Genomic DNA, 18,802 nt, shown 5'->3' with positions numbered 1-18,802 from the left:
GTTTTTGTTGCCCTTATATAGAATTATATATGAATAAATAATTTGGTAGTCCTTGAACTTGAATTAACAGCAGTCACATTTAGGAGTGCTATTGGTACAGGGTGAGGACACACATTTTACTCTTTACAATTCTGTATCTTTTTTTTTTAGAATACAATATGTTTTAATACAAATTATTTTAGTTAAAGTCAATGTATGATGTTAGAAAAGTTGTTACCCTTGGGGGATATGGTAGCTGTGATGGGGTACAAGGAGGGCTTTTGAGGCCCTGAATATTTCCATTATATGCAGGTATATCAGTATGCTCATTTTGCAAAAAATCTATTGAGCTATATACTTATGACTGATCCATTTTTTACATAAAATTCATTTATGAATGAACTGTTCAAAGTGACATTGAATAGAATTTTTGTTCTAGTTTAGATGCATATTTTGTCTTAGTAACATATTCAATAGCTTTCTTTTCCCATATTCATTATAATTTATTCCTCCTAATTTCTCCTTAACATGGTTGCATTTCAAAGGTATTATTAATTTTTACAGTAGGAAATATCTCTAGTTAATAATATAGTATGATGGACTATAAGCTATGACCACTTATTAATCATGTTAGCTACTCATCAGCATTTGGTAAGATTTCTTTGAATCACACAATTAAATTACACTGAAGGGAATAACAGAGAGGTAAAAATTATTGTTAAAAAGGGCAATACAATAAAAAAATTTATTGATGAAGCATCCAAAATAATGAGTATGGTGACTCTCCTTATGACAGTTCTATGATTATTTGCTTTGGTGTGAAGTTTCCTGCACTGTATAAAATAAAAAGTGCATTTAACTATTTGTTGTATTTAGCAGCAGGGTAAAGAAGGTTATATAATTAACTTATAGGTCTATATAATTTCTAAAGCAGCAGGAATAGATTAAAATTTTTTTCCCTATCATTAAGAAATGTATGGAGTATTTTAAGATTTGGTTATGGTACCATATTTCTTGTTATAATCTGAAATACAAATCTGTAACATTCACATTTTATATAAAGTAATAGTCTGGCATATATAAGGGGTAGTAATGAGACAGGAAAACCACTTTAAAATCTGCATCTTTAATATGTAAAGTATCAAGGAACAATATTAGTATTTTATTCAGGACAACTATTTAAATACTATTTACAACTTTATGGACACATATTATCTACATTTGTACATCAAAGTATTTTTAGAAAGAGAAATATGTATAATTAAAATAATGTATGAAAACATAATAGAAGTCCAAATATATCTGGCGGTGTAATTTGATCACTTCCAAATTTTCCTTATTGACACAAAAAATGGGAATAATTTTGACTATTATTTTCTAAAATGTCCTAACTGATTTGCTGAAGCATAGTAACAGGAAGCTGCCATCAGGTGACTTAGGGACTTAAAAAGATAACAAATATTTTACAACATAACCTTTTCTGTTGAAATGTTGTATTTACTTACAATACAAAAGGAGAAAAACAGTTTCTTTTCTGCTTGCTGAAAGTATTTAGACATAGCTTTAAAACAGTCTTCTTTCAAAGATTTTAAATACATTTCTGAAAAGATACCAACAAAGCAAATTTTTAAAAGCAAATTTGATCAATTTATTTTTCTTGACTTTGAAGTGATTCACCTTAGATTTCCTTTTGAAATGTTTCTTCCAAATTTTCTAACTATCCTTGGATTTATCTTATGGATGTTTCTTTTAAATTCTAGAGAAGAAATAAAAAGATGTATAAATATGGTATCATTTGAAAATAATTTTTACTATTCATTCAACTTAAAAATTATAACCATATATAGGAATATTTGCTCTTGAAATTCATAGTTGTTAACACGATTTGAAATTTAACAAAGAAATATTAACACCTTTGCTGTAAAACTGCTTGCCAAATCCATTTCTCTATGTTGCAAGTTGAAGATTCAGTGAGCAACTGCACATACAGAGGTATCAAAAGTCACTGAATAAACTGCAGATTCACTTTCCTTCTAACAGAAGACTATTTTTACAAGCATTTGTTGCTTTATTGTTTTCTTAATTTTCTCATTCTTTGATTATTTCACCAGGGCTTTTAAATGTCCATATTCTAAGAAAAGGTTATCAGTACTTCCTAGAAGGCTGATCCTAGTCCTATAGCCCTTTTTGCTTTCACTGCCACCTTTCAAATGTTTCTTTTCCTTTTTCTTCTTGTTCTTTTTAAATATTTATTTATTTGAAAGGGAGAATGATAGAGGGACGAGGGACAGAGATCTTCTGTCAGTTGATTCACTCCCCAAATAGCTGCAATAGCCAAGGCCAGGCTGAAACTAGGAGCCAGGAACTCCATCTATGTCTCCCGCCTGAGTGGCAGGGACCCAACTACTTGGACTATCATATGCTGTCTTCCCAGGTGCACCAGAAGGAAGCTGGATTGAAAGTAGAGCAGCTGAAACACAAACTAGCACTTATGATACAGTATGCCAGTGTCTCAAGCTGCTGTGTCAAAATGTAAAATCCCTTTCAGATGTTTTGGTCTATGCCTACTCTGATTCTTTATCAGTCTTTAAAACAATCTTCCACTCAACACTACTGTAAAATCTAGGGCCACTGACTTCTTTTGAGAGCACTTAATTGGTTGTACATTTCATTGGTCACATTAGGTTTTAATTTTAGAGGAGAAATATATATATATATTCCATATATATATTCCCTAACTCTAATTCCTTTCCTCCTTCCTCCCTCCCTCCCTCCTCCCTCCCTCCCTCCAATTTTTGTTTAAGAGGGAGAGAGGGAGAGAGGTAGAGAGGGACAGAGAGAGAAATATGCTTCTCTCTGCTAGTTCACTCTCTGAACTCTGAATGGCTACAATGCCTGGGGCTGGGCTGAAGAGGACAAAGCTGGGAGCCAGGAACTCAATCAGGTCTTCTGCCAGGGTGGCAGAAACTGATAAGCTTAAATAATTACTGCTGCCTCCTGGATTCTGCATTGGTAGGAAACTAGAGACTGAAGCTGGAGCTAGTCAATGAATCCAGCACTCTCAAGTGGGGTGGGAGTTCCTTAATTGCTGGACTAAATGCCCACCTCCTCTTGACACTATTTCTTATTTCTCTAACTGCTCAGTCAACAGCTGTTGCCATCTTTCCCACTGATATTCTTTTACTTTATCATTTGTACATTGATAATTGGAGAATTCGGGGAAACATAATCTAAAAAAGGCAGTCTCAACCTTCACTATTCTAGGCATTTCTGGTGTGTGTAGCAATTTTATTTGGATGTTCTAATATACAATGTTATCTTCCCTTAAAACTTAATAACTTTCCAAGTGTTCAATTATCCTTAATAATCTGTAATCTTTTAACCTAGCTCTTTGAAGTTTCTAATTTGACAATTATATGCAGTTGAGGGAATGTAGTCACCTCAAGTTGCATCTTTTTCACTTTGCCAATGGGAATTATAATATGATTGTAACTGTGCAGAGAGCGGAGCTTGTGTAGTAATTACACAAATGACTAAGAAGCTAAATTAAAAATAATAGGCTAAGAGAAACATTTCAGGTGGATATAATTTATCTGTAACTTATACTTAATTAATAATTTATAAATAGCTTTATTTTTAACAAGATTATTACACTTGTTTTACCATACAATAAAGGTGATAAGTAGTATATAAAGAGATTCCTATGAAAACAGTATAAAAAGAGTAATCTACTATATCTATGATAGGTAATCATATCATTAAGATTAAATTACCAAATAAACATACCTGTGGTTGTTCTGTGTTCTTGTAAATGTTTATCACTTGAATTATCTGATCGAACACGTTTGGCAAATCCATGGTTTTCTTCAGCAGCTGATGGAATACTTGATGCAGATATTGAGGAGAAAATTTTTTAAGTATTTTTTTCATCTCTAAGTTCTAATTTCTGTTCTACATGCAGCAATGATAGAAGAAATCAAATACAGAAATGTGAAGCTGTGAAATCCTACAGAAGTAATTGGAGCTACTAAACACATTTTTGGCCGACAGAAATTTAGCTGTTTGTGACTTTAATGTTTATTCCAATTGCACATTATGATTGTAAGTGTGAGTAACAATTCTGACTGCAGAATATTTCTAGGGTGCTCTGCTGGAATATAAGTGAGCACTTATATTCAAAGTATAGAAATCAGTAACATATAATCACAAGATGTGCAAAGCTAGTATCTTGAACAAATTTGGACCAAGAACCCCAATCTGGGAATATAAACAACTGAGATTATTTGGGGAGTTTGTCTTTAAATCAAAACATGGTAATAGACTGACAATCTCTAATTATTACAATTACAGAGACTGAAATGAAAAAGAATGATCTACTTTCATTTGTCTTTAAAAAATATATCTCACATTAAGTGTCAAATTTCTAACTCAATTTGAGTTAGCATAATACTGAATACCCATAATAGATCTGTGTTATAGGATATGCAAACCAGTAAGGCACAAATAATCTCTGTCCTGCTAAGCTATACCACAAACATCAAGTGAGGACAAGGAAAACATGAGACAAATACATGAATTAATATGGTAGAATTAAAAAAAGTGCCACAGGTTTTCAAATTTCAAGGAGCTACAGATCTTCAAGATGTGATGAATTTGATCAGAACCTTCAATTATAGCAATCCTTCCTTGTTCTAAAAAGGATCCAGGGTTGATTGGGGAAGACCATCCTCCTTCCAAACTAATTTAACTAAGCTAATTTTACAGAAAATCTGGCTCATAGAGACTATACATCATAATATAAACTGATGCTAATTTGCTTATCAGTTGGGTTAACAATTGGGGGTTTTCCTTTAAAGGCAACAACTTGGTCTTCTGGTGATCCCAACCATGTTTTAAATTGGTACAGGAGTATGTGTATAGAACAGGGAAAAGATGGGTTAGTGGCATGCTCACTGCAAACACACATGAGCACAATGTATGCAGGGGAAAACAACTCAATTGAGGTAGGTCCATTTCTAGAGCCCCTGAGAGAAATAATTTTGTTGTTTATACCTCCTCTGTCCAAGAATGCAAATCACATTTATCCAAAATGGTTAGAAAGGAAGTGCTGGTGCTATAAAAGTAAACAAATTCAACTATAGAAATTACCCATTCCTAACAGGTGGTAAATAAGTTACTATAATTGTTTTGAATACTAAACATTTTTTATATTATATATATCTACTAGTGATCCATGGCAGAAATTCTTTTTTAAAGTCATCATTTGGTGATTTTATTTAAGTAAAAGAGCAATGCCATTTTCCATATCATTTATCTTAAAGTTGTCTTTTTTATTTTATAGTGTGATTTTTCACTTTGGTTAGTTCTAGAATCTTATGTTTTTTAAAAGATTTATTTATATATTTGAAAATCAGAGTTATAGAGAGAGGTAGAGACAGAGAGGTCTCCCATCCACTGGTTCACTCCCCAGATGGCTGCAAAGGCCGGAGTTGTACCAACTGAAGCCAGGAGCCAGGAGGTGCTTCTGGGTCTCCCACATGGGTTCAGGGGCCCAAGGACTTGGGCCATCTTCTACGCTTTCCAGGCCATGGCAGAGAGCTGGTTCAGAAGAGGAGCAGCTGGGACTAGAACTGGTGCCCATATGGGATGCTGGCGCTTTAGGCCAGGGCTTTAACCCACTGCACCACAGCGCCGGCCCCACTTCTTATACCATGCTCTTATTTTAAATTCAGTCTTTGGAATAAGCCTATTTGATTAAAATTCATATTTCTAGGAATGAAATCCAAGTCTAATAAAATATGTTGCATAGTTATATGTAAGTCAAACATACCCAAATATTTTTAGGATTTAATTAAAGCAGTCTACTGTTAAATGTTTAGAATTTAGAAGTTAGATTATAAAATAAAGGCAAAATTTATATGGGCACAAATTCATATTATGTGAAGGACTATATTAAGATGAGATCCAACAACTCTTGTAGTTATAAGCCAAATATATTTTTCTAAGTATTAACAAAGCTGAAAATTAACATTTGCTCCCCCACATAAGTGGAATTTTCTACACAATAAAGGTAGTGCAATTTATATTCTTCTAGTAGAAGTGATTTCTAGTTGGGATCATTAGACATATTTCAAAACAAAAAAGATATGGCAGTCTGAGACATTTTTAGGCATTATTTCTTAAACAAATGAAAAAACCAACCAGTCAACTAACCAAATACAAGACAAACATTCCAAACTCTGATTAACATAATTTATAAATAAAAGCTAACATATGTATTTGTATAGTTGGTAGGCTGATTCACTTAATCCAAAGTCTGCTACTAAACAAATTGTTAAGATTCAAAATCCAGGGGCCGGTACTGTGGCGCAGCGGGTTAAAGCCCTGGCCTGAAGCGCTGGCATCCCATATGGATGCCGGTTCTAGTCCTGGCTGCTCCTCTTCCAATCCAGCTCTCTGCAATGGCCTGGGAAATCAGTACAAGATGGCCCAAGTCCTTGGGTCCCTGCACCCACGTGGGAGACCCAGAAGCAGCTCCTAGCTCCTGGCTTCGGATTGGTGCAGCTCTGGCCGTTGCAGCCATCTGGGGAGTATTGGACGGAAGACCTCTCTCTCTCTGCCTCTCCTTTCTCTGTGTAACTCTGATTTTCAAATAAATAAAATAAATCTTAAAAAAAAAAGATTCAAAATCCAGTATTTTGGTAGGTTTTGTAATATGCAGTGCATTTGGACTCTTTTGAGAAAGAAAAACTATAATGCAGAAATGGCTTTTTTCTTAATTTTTAAAAATGATAGAATATATACACATTTAAATAGGTATAAAGCTGCTAGGTGGAAAATACCAGAGTTTATTACTCTCAAGCCCATGTAGCTTTAATTGGGGAAAAGGAAGATTAAAAAAAAAAGTGACCATGTACATTTCTAGCATTAATCTCTTTTAACCTTAGTTAATGGCAGGATCTAATTATTGGTACCAGAGGGAATGTAATAGAGTAATAGGCTATGAGAAATCAAGCATTTTCTTTACATGTTCTTTAATATTTCACAATCTTAGTTACTCATGTGGAAGCAAGCCCTTTAACTCTACTAAAACCAGTCTACTAAATACATAATTCACATACCTGGATATTTCTTGAAAAATCATGTGATTTAATGACTATGCTTATATCTTAAAACTATTCTTAGGTATAACCTTTTGCCACATCTTAGTAAATACAACAGAGTGCATTACTACTGAAGGACAAGAAAATTCCATTAACATCAATTAGTGGAAAGAACTGACAAAACTGGTACAATGTAAATTAGTGACAAAATGGATATAACAGATGATGGTAGTTAGGTAGGCTCACTCACAAGTTGACTGACTGCCATGTCAGACTGATTGCACAATTCAAATTTGTGCCCTAGCAAAAATATATTAGTTCTTTCTTTTCTGCTGGGGATATGTTGTAAGACCCCTGTGATTGCCTGAAATGGAGACAGTAACAAACCCTACATAGTAATATATTTTTATGGCTTTTCTTTGGCACATCCAAATAATCAGTGTCACTAATATTGTGCTTTGGGGCCATTATTAACTAAAATAAAGGTTACTGGGACACAAGTACTGTAATACTGAGACAGCTGATCTGATAACTGAGTCAACTACTAAGTAGCTAATGAGCAGACAGCATATACAGAAAATATATAGTGCACATACATATACACTGGAAAAAGGAATGATCCATGTTGTGGGATGGAGTCAGAAAACATGAGATTTCAACACATTACTCAGAACAGCTCATAATTTAAAATTCATTGATTATTTTTGCCACTTTCCATTCAATATTTTTGAACCTTGGTTAACCACAGGTAAGTGAATCTGCAGAAAGTGAAATCATGACTAAGAGGATACTACAGTGCATGTTTTTAAATGTCATGCATAGTTAGACACATTCAGGAAAAAGCAATCCATGAATTTAAATATGCACATTCTTAGGCTCTGCTGTAATTTGTTTTGGAGGGGCAAGGATGTATCTTAAATTCATCTATGAGAAGACCCTCTATGAAGCACGGATAATTAGGCTATTTGTAAATTTATTTCCTCTAGCCTAGATGATAATAGATAATAAAGATATAGATAATAGATCCATAGTGAAAAACATTTTAAAAGTGGTATCTTAAGGTCCTACACTTCTTATACTCAGAGCAAGTCAGATTCATTTTATATTTATTTAGTATTTTTTGTCTCGGCACTCAATTTGTAGAATCCAAAGAACATATAATACACTGCATCTTATATGACTCGGTGTACTTAAGATTTTTCCATTTTCTTTGTTTTTAAATTATTATTGTGTAACTGGCTTATTTCTCTTTGTATTACCCTGCTTGTGGTTTACAGCACTTTTCAAATCTGTGATTCATCTGTCAGTTTCAGAAATTAGGAGTCATTTTCTCTTGAAAAACTGTTTCTCCCCATTCTTTCTCTTGTTTCTTTCTGAGACCCAATACATGTATTCCAGACTCTCCCCTTTTTAACTCTTTCTAATATATTTATATTCACTCTTTTATTTTCCATTTTTAATTTTTTTGTACATCAAGTTGAATATTTTTCTATCAATGTACCTTTAATCCATTAAAACTTTTTGCTATGACTAATCTGTTAGATCGATTTACTGAATTCTTCTCTTAAAACTTATTTATAATTGTGTTTTTCTTTTAAATGACACATACAAATTGTACATATTTATGGGGTATCATGTGACCTTTCCATACATGCATACATTGTGTAATGCCCAGTAGAGGAAACATAGCTCCTTAAATATTAAATGCTTTCAATGAGGAAAACATGAAAAACTTTTTCTCCCAGATTTTAAAATATTTTTAAGAAATATGAATATTACATTATCACTAGTGATAGTCACCCTACTGTGCAACATAACACTAGAGCTTCTTACTCTGATCTAGCAATAACACAGTACTTCTTAATCAACGTTTCCCCATTCCTCCCATCATCTCCCATTCTCAGATTTTGGTAACCATCATTAAATTTTATAACTTCTATGGGATTAATTCTCCACAGATGAGTGAGATTATATGGTACTAGTTTTTCTGTGCTTGGCTTATTTAATCACCTAACATAATGACTTCCAGTTTCATTGATGTTACTACAAATGATAAGATTTTTTAAAATCCTTTTTTATGGCTGAGTAGTATTGTTATAGTACATTTGTATTATCTATTTACCAGAAGATGGACATCTGGTTGTTTTCATTTCTTGGCTATTGTGAATAGTGTTGTAATGAACATGGGGTGCAGATGTCTCTTCAGTTCCTTTTATACATGCCCAATAGTAGAATTTGCTGGATCATATGGTACTTTTAGATTTTTGAGGAGCTTCTATACTGTTTTCTACAGTGGCTGCAGTAATTTGTATACTCAGCAGCAGTGTGCAAGGTTTCCCTTTTGCCATATCCTTATGAGAATTAACTTTTGTGTTTTTGATTAACAGTCCATCTAATTAGAGCAAGGTGATTTCTCATTGTGGTTTTCATGTGAATTTCCATGATGGTCAGTGATACAGAGCATTTTTTATGTTCCTGTTGGCCAGAAGTATAACTTTTTTTTGAGAAATGTCTATTTAGTTCTACTTTTTATTGAGTTCTTAATTTCAGTAAATTCTCTTTTCAGATCTAGAACATTCAAATGGTACATTTTATTTTATTTTATTTTTATTTATTTGACAGATAGAGCTAGACAGTGAGAGAGAGAGAGACAGAGAGAAAGGTCTTCCTTCCATTGGTTCACTCCCCAAATGGCTGCCATGGCTAGCACTGCACTGATCCAAAGGCAGGAGCCAGGTCTCCTCCTGGTCTCCCATGCGGATGCAGGGGCCCAAGCACTTGGGCCATCCTCCACTGCCCTCCCGGGCCACAGCAGAGAGCTGGACTGGAAGAGGAGCAGCCAGGACTAGAACCCAGTGCCCATATGGGATGCCGGTGCCGCAGGTGAAGGATTAACCAAGTGAGCCATGGCATCGGCCCCAGTCCATTTAATTTTTTTTTTAAAAAAACATTTATTTTTTATTTTTGAAAAGCAAGTTTACATAGGGAGGGAGATACAGAGACAGAGAAATCTTCCATCTGCTGGTTCACTCCCCAAATAATCACAACAACTGGGGCCGGGCCAGGCCAAAGCCAGGAGCCAGGAGCTTCATCAGGGTCTCCCACATGGATACAGGGCCCAACCACTTGGGTCATCCTCCACTGCTTTCTTGCGCTCAACAGCAGAGAGCTGGATAGGAAGTGGAGCAGTTGATGACTCATATGGGATGCTGGCATTGCAGCCAGAGGCTTGACCATTATGCCACAATGCCAGTCTGTAGTAGATCCATTTTAACAGAAGCTAATTCTCTATGAAATTTCCTAGCTTTCCATCTTATTTTATTTTGAAATTAACCAGTTAAACTCTCAGCTTCTGATAACCTAATATTTGCATAATTTATGAATCATTGCTTCTCTAACTTTTTAGAAAAGTTGGATTTTAGTCATTTATCTTGTCTCTTGGCATACTTAATTTGTTTAAATACCAAGTACTATATATGAAAAATCATAAAGGATCCACATAATATAGTCTCTCAGTGATACTAGATTTTCTATGGCAAGTAAGCAGAGTAGTGATTGATTACCTTGATCCAGCTGAGTTGGTTCAAGGTCTGTTTCTGGTTTTGAGGAAGCAACCTATTTCCAGTTGGTCCTACTCTTAGAGTATACTGAGCTTCAGAGATCTCAAATAAAACTTTTCCATGGTGGTCTCTGAATTTTAATTTTTCTGTTTAATACTTTACCCTCTTATTAACTACTTTCAGTGTGGTTTCTTGGCCTCTTATTCTAGAGTTTAGAACTTAGTGAATACCTTGAGGGCAAAAACTGCAAAGAATGATTTTGTTTCCCTATCACAGTGAAACTGATCATAGCTCTAACTTCCATCTTCTGTTTGTCCTCTTTGTCATATATCTTAATTCAGCAAAAGCTAAATGGAAAAAAGAGAGAAAGTCTGGCTCTCTATAGCACATCCCCCCTTTCTCTATAATTTTACACTTCCAACCACTTGTGGCCTTGGTTGTTCTCCCAAGCCCTAAGTGGCTGTTAGTTTTACTGTATCTGGGTTTTTTTTTTTTTTTTTTTAAAGATTTATTTATTTACTTGAAAGGCAGAGTTACAGAGAGGCAGAGAGAGAGAGAGATAGAGAGAGAGAGAGAGAGAGAGAGTGAGAGAGAGAGAGAGAGAGTGAGGTTTTCCATCCACTAGTTCACTCCTGAGATGGCCACAATGACTGGAGCTGCACTGATCTGAAGCCAGGAGCCAGGAACTTCCTCAGGGTCTCCCACTTGGATGCAGGACCCAAGGACTTAGGCCATCTTCCACTGCCTCTCTAGGCTACAGCAGAGAACTGGATTGGAAAGGGGAGTAGCTGGGACCAGAACCAGAGCCCATATGGGATGTTGGCACTAGAGGAAGGGGCTTTAACTTGCTGTGCTACAGCGCTGGCCTCTGTATCCAGCTTTTACAACTTTTTTTCATGGGTGGTTTGATCTGACACAATTATGCTGCCATAGTCAGAAATAGAAGTTTCCTTACTCATTATACGTTAGTCATATATCAAAATCCATTCAAATAATATAATTCTGGGATGGAAGATTTTCAGTAATGCTTAAAAAGAAAAATAACCAAATAAGTAAACATTTTCACTAGAAGAAATGTTAAAATTAAGTGACATTTTTGTAAGCCAGAAGCCTCCTCAGTTTATTTTTAATAATCTGAAATATGGAATACTTACGTAAATATCAAACGGAATACTTGGGCTTTTTCAAGATCCCCTTTCAGTAACATAAATTCAGTGGCTCATTCAAATAAATTTATCACGAGTTTGCTTAAATATGAACTGAGAGTCTAATTACAAGAAATAAAAGGGCTATTGAAAACAAAGTATAAGATGATCTTATATAAATACAATTACCACACTTCTTTCTGTGTAATCATACCTTGTTAATTTCCGTTTCCTTTTGGCAGCAGCAGTCATTGCCATGTAGGATGGCACCACGCTTGGTAGAGGCATAGAATGCTTAGTTGAGAATGAAGGGTCCAGCCTGCATATTAAATAGTGAAAACCAAAACAGAATAAGTTTGATTTATACTATAGAGAAAAAAGGGGCATACACTTCCACTAAAAAACTATCTGATATTAATAGATAAACACAAACATTCTTATATACTATAGAACTTTGCAAACTTACCCTAAGGATTTTTTTTTCCTTCTTCATACCATAGGTAGAGCTGCTATCAAGAGATTTCTGCATTCCCAGCAGGACAGAAAGTGAAGAAAGTATTTTTCTCCTCATATTTAGATTGGGTATCATTATGTAAATAAAGTGAGAAGGAAATGTGTGCTTGGATGACATGTGGTCAACCATACCTTAAACACATGACTATTACAGAGTAAGCTGAGGTTTGATAAACATCAGTAGAACTGGAATCTCCTTTAGTGAAGATATTAATGAATAAAAATAAACATGGTAATCCTCTGATGATAGATTATCTAACTTTGAAATATGAAGCACAAATTGAATATATCTTAAGGTCTCTCCTAGCTGAATGAGGGTCAACTGACTAAAGATCAAATTCATTCTGACATTTTAAAATATTGTTAGTGAATACTTCAGAGAAAAAGATTTAACACAAGTAAAATACAGTTTTGTAATCCAGACAGCCTACTAGATCTATAAAATACACCTCAAATATAGCTAATAAGAAAGAAAACTAGTCTGAGTGCTATGTTAACAAAAAAGAACTGGAAAATATCTCTGTTTTGTACCTTTGTAAAATGTTTTTATTGTTGTTTGGTTGAGGTTCTTGTTCAGGTAATTTACTCTTCAAGCTCCTAGTGTCTTCACATATAGTAAATGTAGAATTCAAAATTTCCTCTTCACATAACAGTTTTAGAGAATTATCACTGTTTCTGTTTGAGCTGATGTCCTGAAAACCCGCAGTATGTGATGATGGCTTTATTAAGGCTACTGGAGATGGATTCTGAAAAGGTTTTCTACAGTTTTCTGGAGTATATACAATAGGTTGAAGTTCTTGGCTGAGAGAATCATTGAGATGCATACTTTCAGACAGCGCAGACTTTTCCGTGTGTTTGACTTTTAAGGGAGAAGACATTAGTCTTCTACGAGTTCTTTTTTGTGGAGGAATTTTAAGCAGGTTAGGATCACTTGAAGATGTACCTGTTCAATAAAATTAAAAAGGTAATTAAAATGCTGCTCAAAGTTTTCCAGTAACTTCATTAGTTTAAAAAACATCACTAATGAGTACTTATTTTTTGCCAAAAAACTGAATGAAAATAAGTTGGAAAAGAAAACAAAAGAGTTTTTTTTTGGTAAAAAAGGCAAATAAAGATAACAAACTTATTATATATAAAGAGATTCTAAAACAGAATATAGTAAATTGCTAACATCAATATTAATACCAGTATAGCTATTTTGATATATTGGATAATTACAAAAACAAATTTCTAATCAATTATATTAAAATCTACAAGCAATTTCTAGCTTTCATGTTTTGATGTAGGCTTAAGAAAAAGCAATATTTAAAATTTGTATACACAGAGATTTAATACTTGTTCTACTGTAAAAAATTACTAGTTTATTATAATGGGGTGAGAATCCCATATTGGAAATGCTTGGAAAAAAAAAGCGTTTCATATATTTTTTTTTTGGTTTTGATTTTTAGACTATCTCAATGTATTTGTACAAAAGGATTTACAAATTTTTCCACACCAAAATAAACTTTACTTCTAACTTTATTTTTTAAAAATTTATTTGTTTGTAAGACAGAACAGAGAAATGGAAGGAGAAGGAGAAACAGAGAGAGAAGGAGATCTTCCATCTGCTGGTTCACGCCCCAAAAGGCTATAATGGCAGAGGTGGTGCTAGGCTGAAGCCAGGGAGTTTGGAACTCCATCCATGTCTCCCACATGAGTGGTAGGGGCCCAGATAATTGGGCCATCCTTATTGCTTTCTCAGGAGCATTAGTAGGGTGCAGGATCATAAATGGAAAAGACAGGACTCAAACCAGCACCCATATGGTTGCTGGAGTTGCAGGTAGTGGTTTAACCTACTGCTCCACAATGCCAGCTCCCTAATGTTATTTTTGATGAAATACTTTTTGAAGTATCATTGTACATAACAAAATATTTTGGAGATATAACTCAAATATAACATGAAATTCATTTGTTTCATTTATAACTTATACATATAGCCTGAAGATAATTTTACACAATAATTTTTAATAATTTTGTGAATGAAGCAAAGCTTCATGGTATATAATTCAAAAAGTCGTTAGTCTGGGGATATTTCAGATTTTGGATTTTTTGGATTATGGATGTTCAACCTTTAAGTGTAAGTCTAGTAGTCTAAACTAACAAGGGTGATAACAATAAAATACCAGATTTCTAAAATAACTTCATCTATTATGATTTCATACATACTGAGTTAAACACTGCAGCTGATATGCTATACACACACATACACATCATAGGTTTGCAAAAATTAGATTTAATAACAAAAATGAAGAGGTCAGTTTAGCTTTTCAACATTATAACCTTATCCTTATAATCTATGTTAATCTCTTCCTCCATCCAGTGAGTATAGAAAATCACCTAAGCAGTTGCACTTTGCTTTGATAATCAATACTTAGATAGAAACATGGTATCTAGAAAAATTTTTAGTAACTTCAGATAATACTTACCTTTTATTTCTTAATAAACTTTTTTCTACCCTGGTGAACTTCATGGAGCCTGACATGTGCCTTTGCTTGGAGTGTAGCATGTAAGAAAGTAATATGTGCATTTCTGTCTACACTTTTAGACAATGAGGTAAAATTTTCAAGTACTGTTATATTTTCTTTATTATATAGAACTAACTTAAATAACACTGAAAATTGAATAAAGTTGTGTATTGTATTTTAATAAAGCAATTCAGAATATCAAACAAGTTAAAAATACACTTAAAACAATCACCAACAGTAGTACATGTATTATTCTTATTATGTTAGTTGACAATAGGCTCTGCTATGGCTAGGTTGACAATTACCCTCTAGGAAATACAATTTAAAAACAGGAAGAAAAATATGATTCCTGTTCTACTAAGGAATTTTACTTTTCTGAGAACTAGATAAATGAGATCCAGATCTTAAAATAATTTTCCACTCCCTTTAACATGACATTTGTCAAATTTTCCATTACCAGATATTTTTATACTAATGCTGCAGTGTAAAGACAGTTACTTTTCTCCACTGTGCTGCTATCACCAATTTGGTGGCTATTAATAGCTGGAAGATTAACTTCTTTTCCCATGAGAGGCAGCAGAGGTATAGAGGATAGAAAACTATATCCAGGATAGAGAACTGAATTGAGAGTCAGGAGACTTGGATTCTATTTCTGGCTCCATCAACGACTCATTGAGTGACCTTGGGTAACTCACTTAAGCAGTGTGGACATAAACATCCCATAGAACAAAAGGAATACTACTCGCTTATGGACAGGGAATTTACTAGGATTAGAAAAAAATTTAGGGTTCAAAGAAAGGCTCTACAAATTCAAATATGCTTCAAACTGTTAGTAGTACACTATCATAAGGAAAGTTGTAATTTATTTTCCAGTAGTATATCAACAGCTACCTCACAGTTAATTCTAAAAAATGTCTTACTTTCAGTTGTCAGAAACCAAGTTTATCAAGGCTTATCATAAATTGCAAATATAAACAAAAGGTATGTTAAAATAGGCATATGTATGTGTTATTTGCAAATGCTAACTTTCTAAACACCCACTTAGAATACAATGGGACATGAAACCTCAGGTGGTAAGGATTATCCAAAGCCACTATTTTTCTTGTACATATTTAGAGGGCATAATCTCTGGAGGTACAACTGGGCAAAGACTTATGTGGTGGACCTCTTTTCCCTTCTGCTAACAAAGAGCATGAAAATGAAGGCCTCCCCACAAGACACTGAAGAAATAGCCACCTGTCCTCATGGATACTCTAAACACATACCCAATATCAAATTTGATATAATCAGATTAACAGTTTGTCAGCAAAAGGAATAATGTCATAAGATGTATCTTTCACTATAATTCTGCTCTTCTGGCAAAATACAATAATCTGAAGAAATTAAGGAAATGCAGTAGTTAATGTAGATTTACATACAGTTGTTTTACTAGGCCTGGAAGGAGAGATGTTAGAGACACAGAATGTATACAATACGAATCTGAAAGGGTCTTTTCTTTTTATCCTCTCAGTTATTAAATTTATACTCTGAATTATTAAATTCAGATAAAAATACTAACAAGAGGGCAGAGAGTAGATGGTCTACTCAGGACTACTTAGACTGACTTATTGCTAACAAAAATTCAGGAGTTAACAACAGCAAAAGCAGGATTCAAAGGCTTAAATAAAAATTCAGTAGTAATCAACTATCACTATAAATGTAAAGGGATAATGACATACTCTATTACTTAAAACTAAAAGAACACAATAAAAATAGGCATTTTACTTTGAATATGATTCTTAGAATCTAAAAACATAACTATTTTTAGCTAAGTTATATGACAGAATATTTGAAGTGGGTATGGCAACTGGAGAATGTTCGGTTTAAGGCATTATAGGGTTTATAATGATGAGAGAGAACTATTGGGTATGCTAGATTTATGTGTATAAAAAATTTGCTGTAATTTTCCATTAGAGAGAAAGGGGATTCAGTAACTTTCCAGAACAGTAAGCTTGGGGTAGTTGTACAGTTTTCCTTGATTCAGCCTGGGAAAATACTATCTAACAAAATTTCATAATTTCTGGGCTCACAGTGTACAAGTAATAAAGGAGGGACCTGCAGGCAAATTATAATTCCTTTAGAAAGGTCCCATAAAATAAGAAAAGGAATCATGTAGTTGTAGGCTGTCAGAACAAAGCACCCTACAGATAAAGAGTCAATGTAAAACCATAGCAATGAGGATACTACACAGGAGGGGAAAGGAAGTTAAAAGTGCATTGCTGTTGGCCGGCGCCGCGGCTCACTAGGCTAATCCTCCGCCTTGTGGTGCCGGCACACCACGTTCTAGTCCCAGTCAGGGCACCAGATTCTTTCCCAGTTGCCCCTCTTCTAGGCCAACTCTCTGCTGTGGCCAGGGAGTGCAGTGGAGGATGGCCCAAGTGCTTGGGCCCTGCACCCCATGGGAGACCAGGATAAGCACCTGGCTCCTGCCATCGGATCAGCGCTGTGCGCTGGCCGCAGCGCGCTGGCCGTGGCGGCCATTAGAGGGTTAACCAACGGCAAAGGAAGACCTTTCTCTCTGTCTCTCTCTCTCACTGTCCACTCTGCCTGTCAAAAAAAAAAAAAAAAAAAAAAAAGTGCATTGCTATAAGACAAGGTCTTGCGAAATAGAAAAGATTTGTGAACTGCATTTCAATTGCTCTGAAATGTTATAATCCATGGGATGTAGGTGAATATAAGTTGCTGAAATTAATAACCAAATCCAGAAGAAAAGCATGTTGCTTTTTATGAAAGAGAAAAGGTTTTGGTTAGTTGTAGTGCAAGACCAGTAATCTAAGAAGACTGTACACACATATAAGTCATTTACTGTCCATTCACCCAACATTTATTTCTGCCATGCTCATGCCTTGGTGGGCATTGCAAATTCAAGCTGTCTTGCAATTAAGAAGTCACATTTTTGAGGGAGGAATGCAGATGACAATAAAACAATGATGAACTAAAAAAAAAATATGAAGCAGAAAAATGGAATACAGATGACAGACAAGAGGGATGATTTTAACTATGATGGCCATGGAAACCAATTCTAGACATGGTATATGTGACCTGAGACTTGAATGGCTATGGAGAAATCAGTTCTATGAAGAACTGGAGGAAAAGGCAGAAGAAATTGCAAGTATACAATGTCAACAATGAATTTACTCAATTCAACCATAAGAGAGGATGCTAGTGTAACTGAAGTCCAGTGAGTGAAAGGGAGAGTAGAAATAAGAGAATGGAGCACTAAAGAGTGGTCAATTAACTATGTTAGGATTTACAGTCAAAATAAGGGCTTAAAGTTACTCCAAGCACAAAGGGTTTCCTGCGGAGGATTTCCAAGTATGAATATGATGTAATTTGATTGATGTTTAAGAAAAAGACATATTTACTTGCTGTGTAGAGAAATAGTAACAAGGATCTAGCAACAGCTCTGTCAAGAAATAATGAGAGCTTGAAAAAGAGTGGTAGTAGCAATGGAGAGAAGTGTATTACAATCAAATAATCAGATAAAAAAATATAAAGTAGGGGGCCAGCACTGTGGCTCAGTGGGTTAATGCCTGGCTTGAAACTCCTGCATCCCATATGGGCACTGTTTCTAATCCCGGTTGCTCCTCTTCCAATCCAGCTCTCTGCTATGGCCTGGGAAAGCAGTACAAGATGGCCCAAGTTCCCTGTACCCACATGGGAGACCCAGAAGAAGCTCCTGGCTCCTGGCTTCAGATTGGCGCAGCTCCGGCCATGTGGGGAGTGAACCAGTGGATGGAAGACCTCTCTCTCTGTCTCTACCTCTCTTTATAACTCTTTAAAATAAATAAAATAAATAAAATAAATCTTTAAAAAAAATGAAGTAAATCCATACAATAGATAACAATATAAGTGTGATTAGCTACATCTCCATACGGAACAAAGATAAGAAGTTCACAGTAAGGAACAGAGATGAAGAGGTATTATATGTTACTTTTATACAAATACATCAACAGAAA

General features: G+C 34.8%; 1 protein-coding gene across 2 annotated transcripts in view; it reads right to left on the bottom strand.

Moving 5' to 3' along the window:
* Positions 1-1,084: 1,084 nt before the first annotated feature.
* Positions 1,085-18,802, bottom strand: part of KIF18A (kinesin family member 18A) — an 80,941-nt gene continuing 63,223 nt past the window's right edge. Inside the window, exons 14-17 of one of the 2 annotated variants that reach the window (XR_011387869.2) lie at positions 12,832-13,243; positions 12,002-12,106; positions 3,766-3,930; positions 1,085-1,735 (exon numbers count right to left, since the gene is read on the bottom strand). Coding sequence is in view for 1 of the 2 variants with exons in the window: in XM_002709207.6 (XP_002709253.1) it covers positions 1,653-1,735; positions 3,766-3,863; positions 12,002-12,106; positions 12,832-13,243 (698 nt within the window). In the remaining variant the exon portion in view is untranslated. The remainder of the gene's footprint in view (positions 1,736-3,765; positions 3,931-12,001; positions 12,107-12,831; positions 13,244-18,802) is intronic. The other variant, XM_002709207.6, reaches the window with a different exon arrangement.

This window comes from Oryctolagus cuniculus, chromosome 1, assembly GCF_051225735.1.
Source record: "Oryctolagus cuniculus isolate XC-2025 breed Fujian yellow rabbit chromosome 1, ASM5122573v1, whole genome shotgun sequence".
In the NCBI taxonomy this organism is placed as follows: Eukaryota; Metazoa; Chordata; class Mammalia; order Lagomorpha; family Leporidae; genus Oryctolagus; species Oryctolagus cuniculus.
This window is presented reverse-complemented; position numbering and strand designations above follow the sequence as displayed.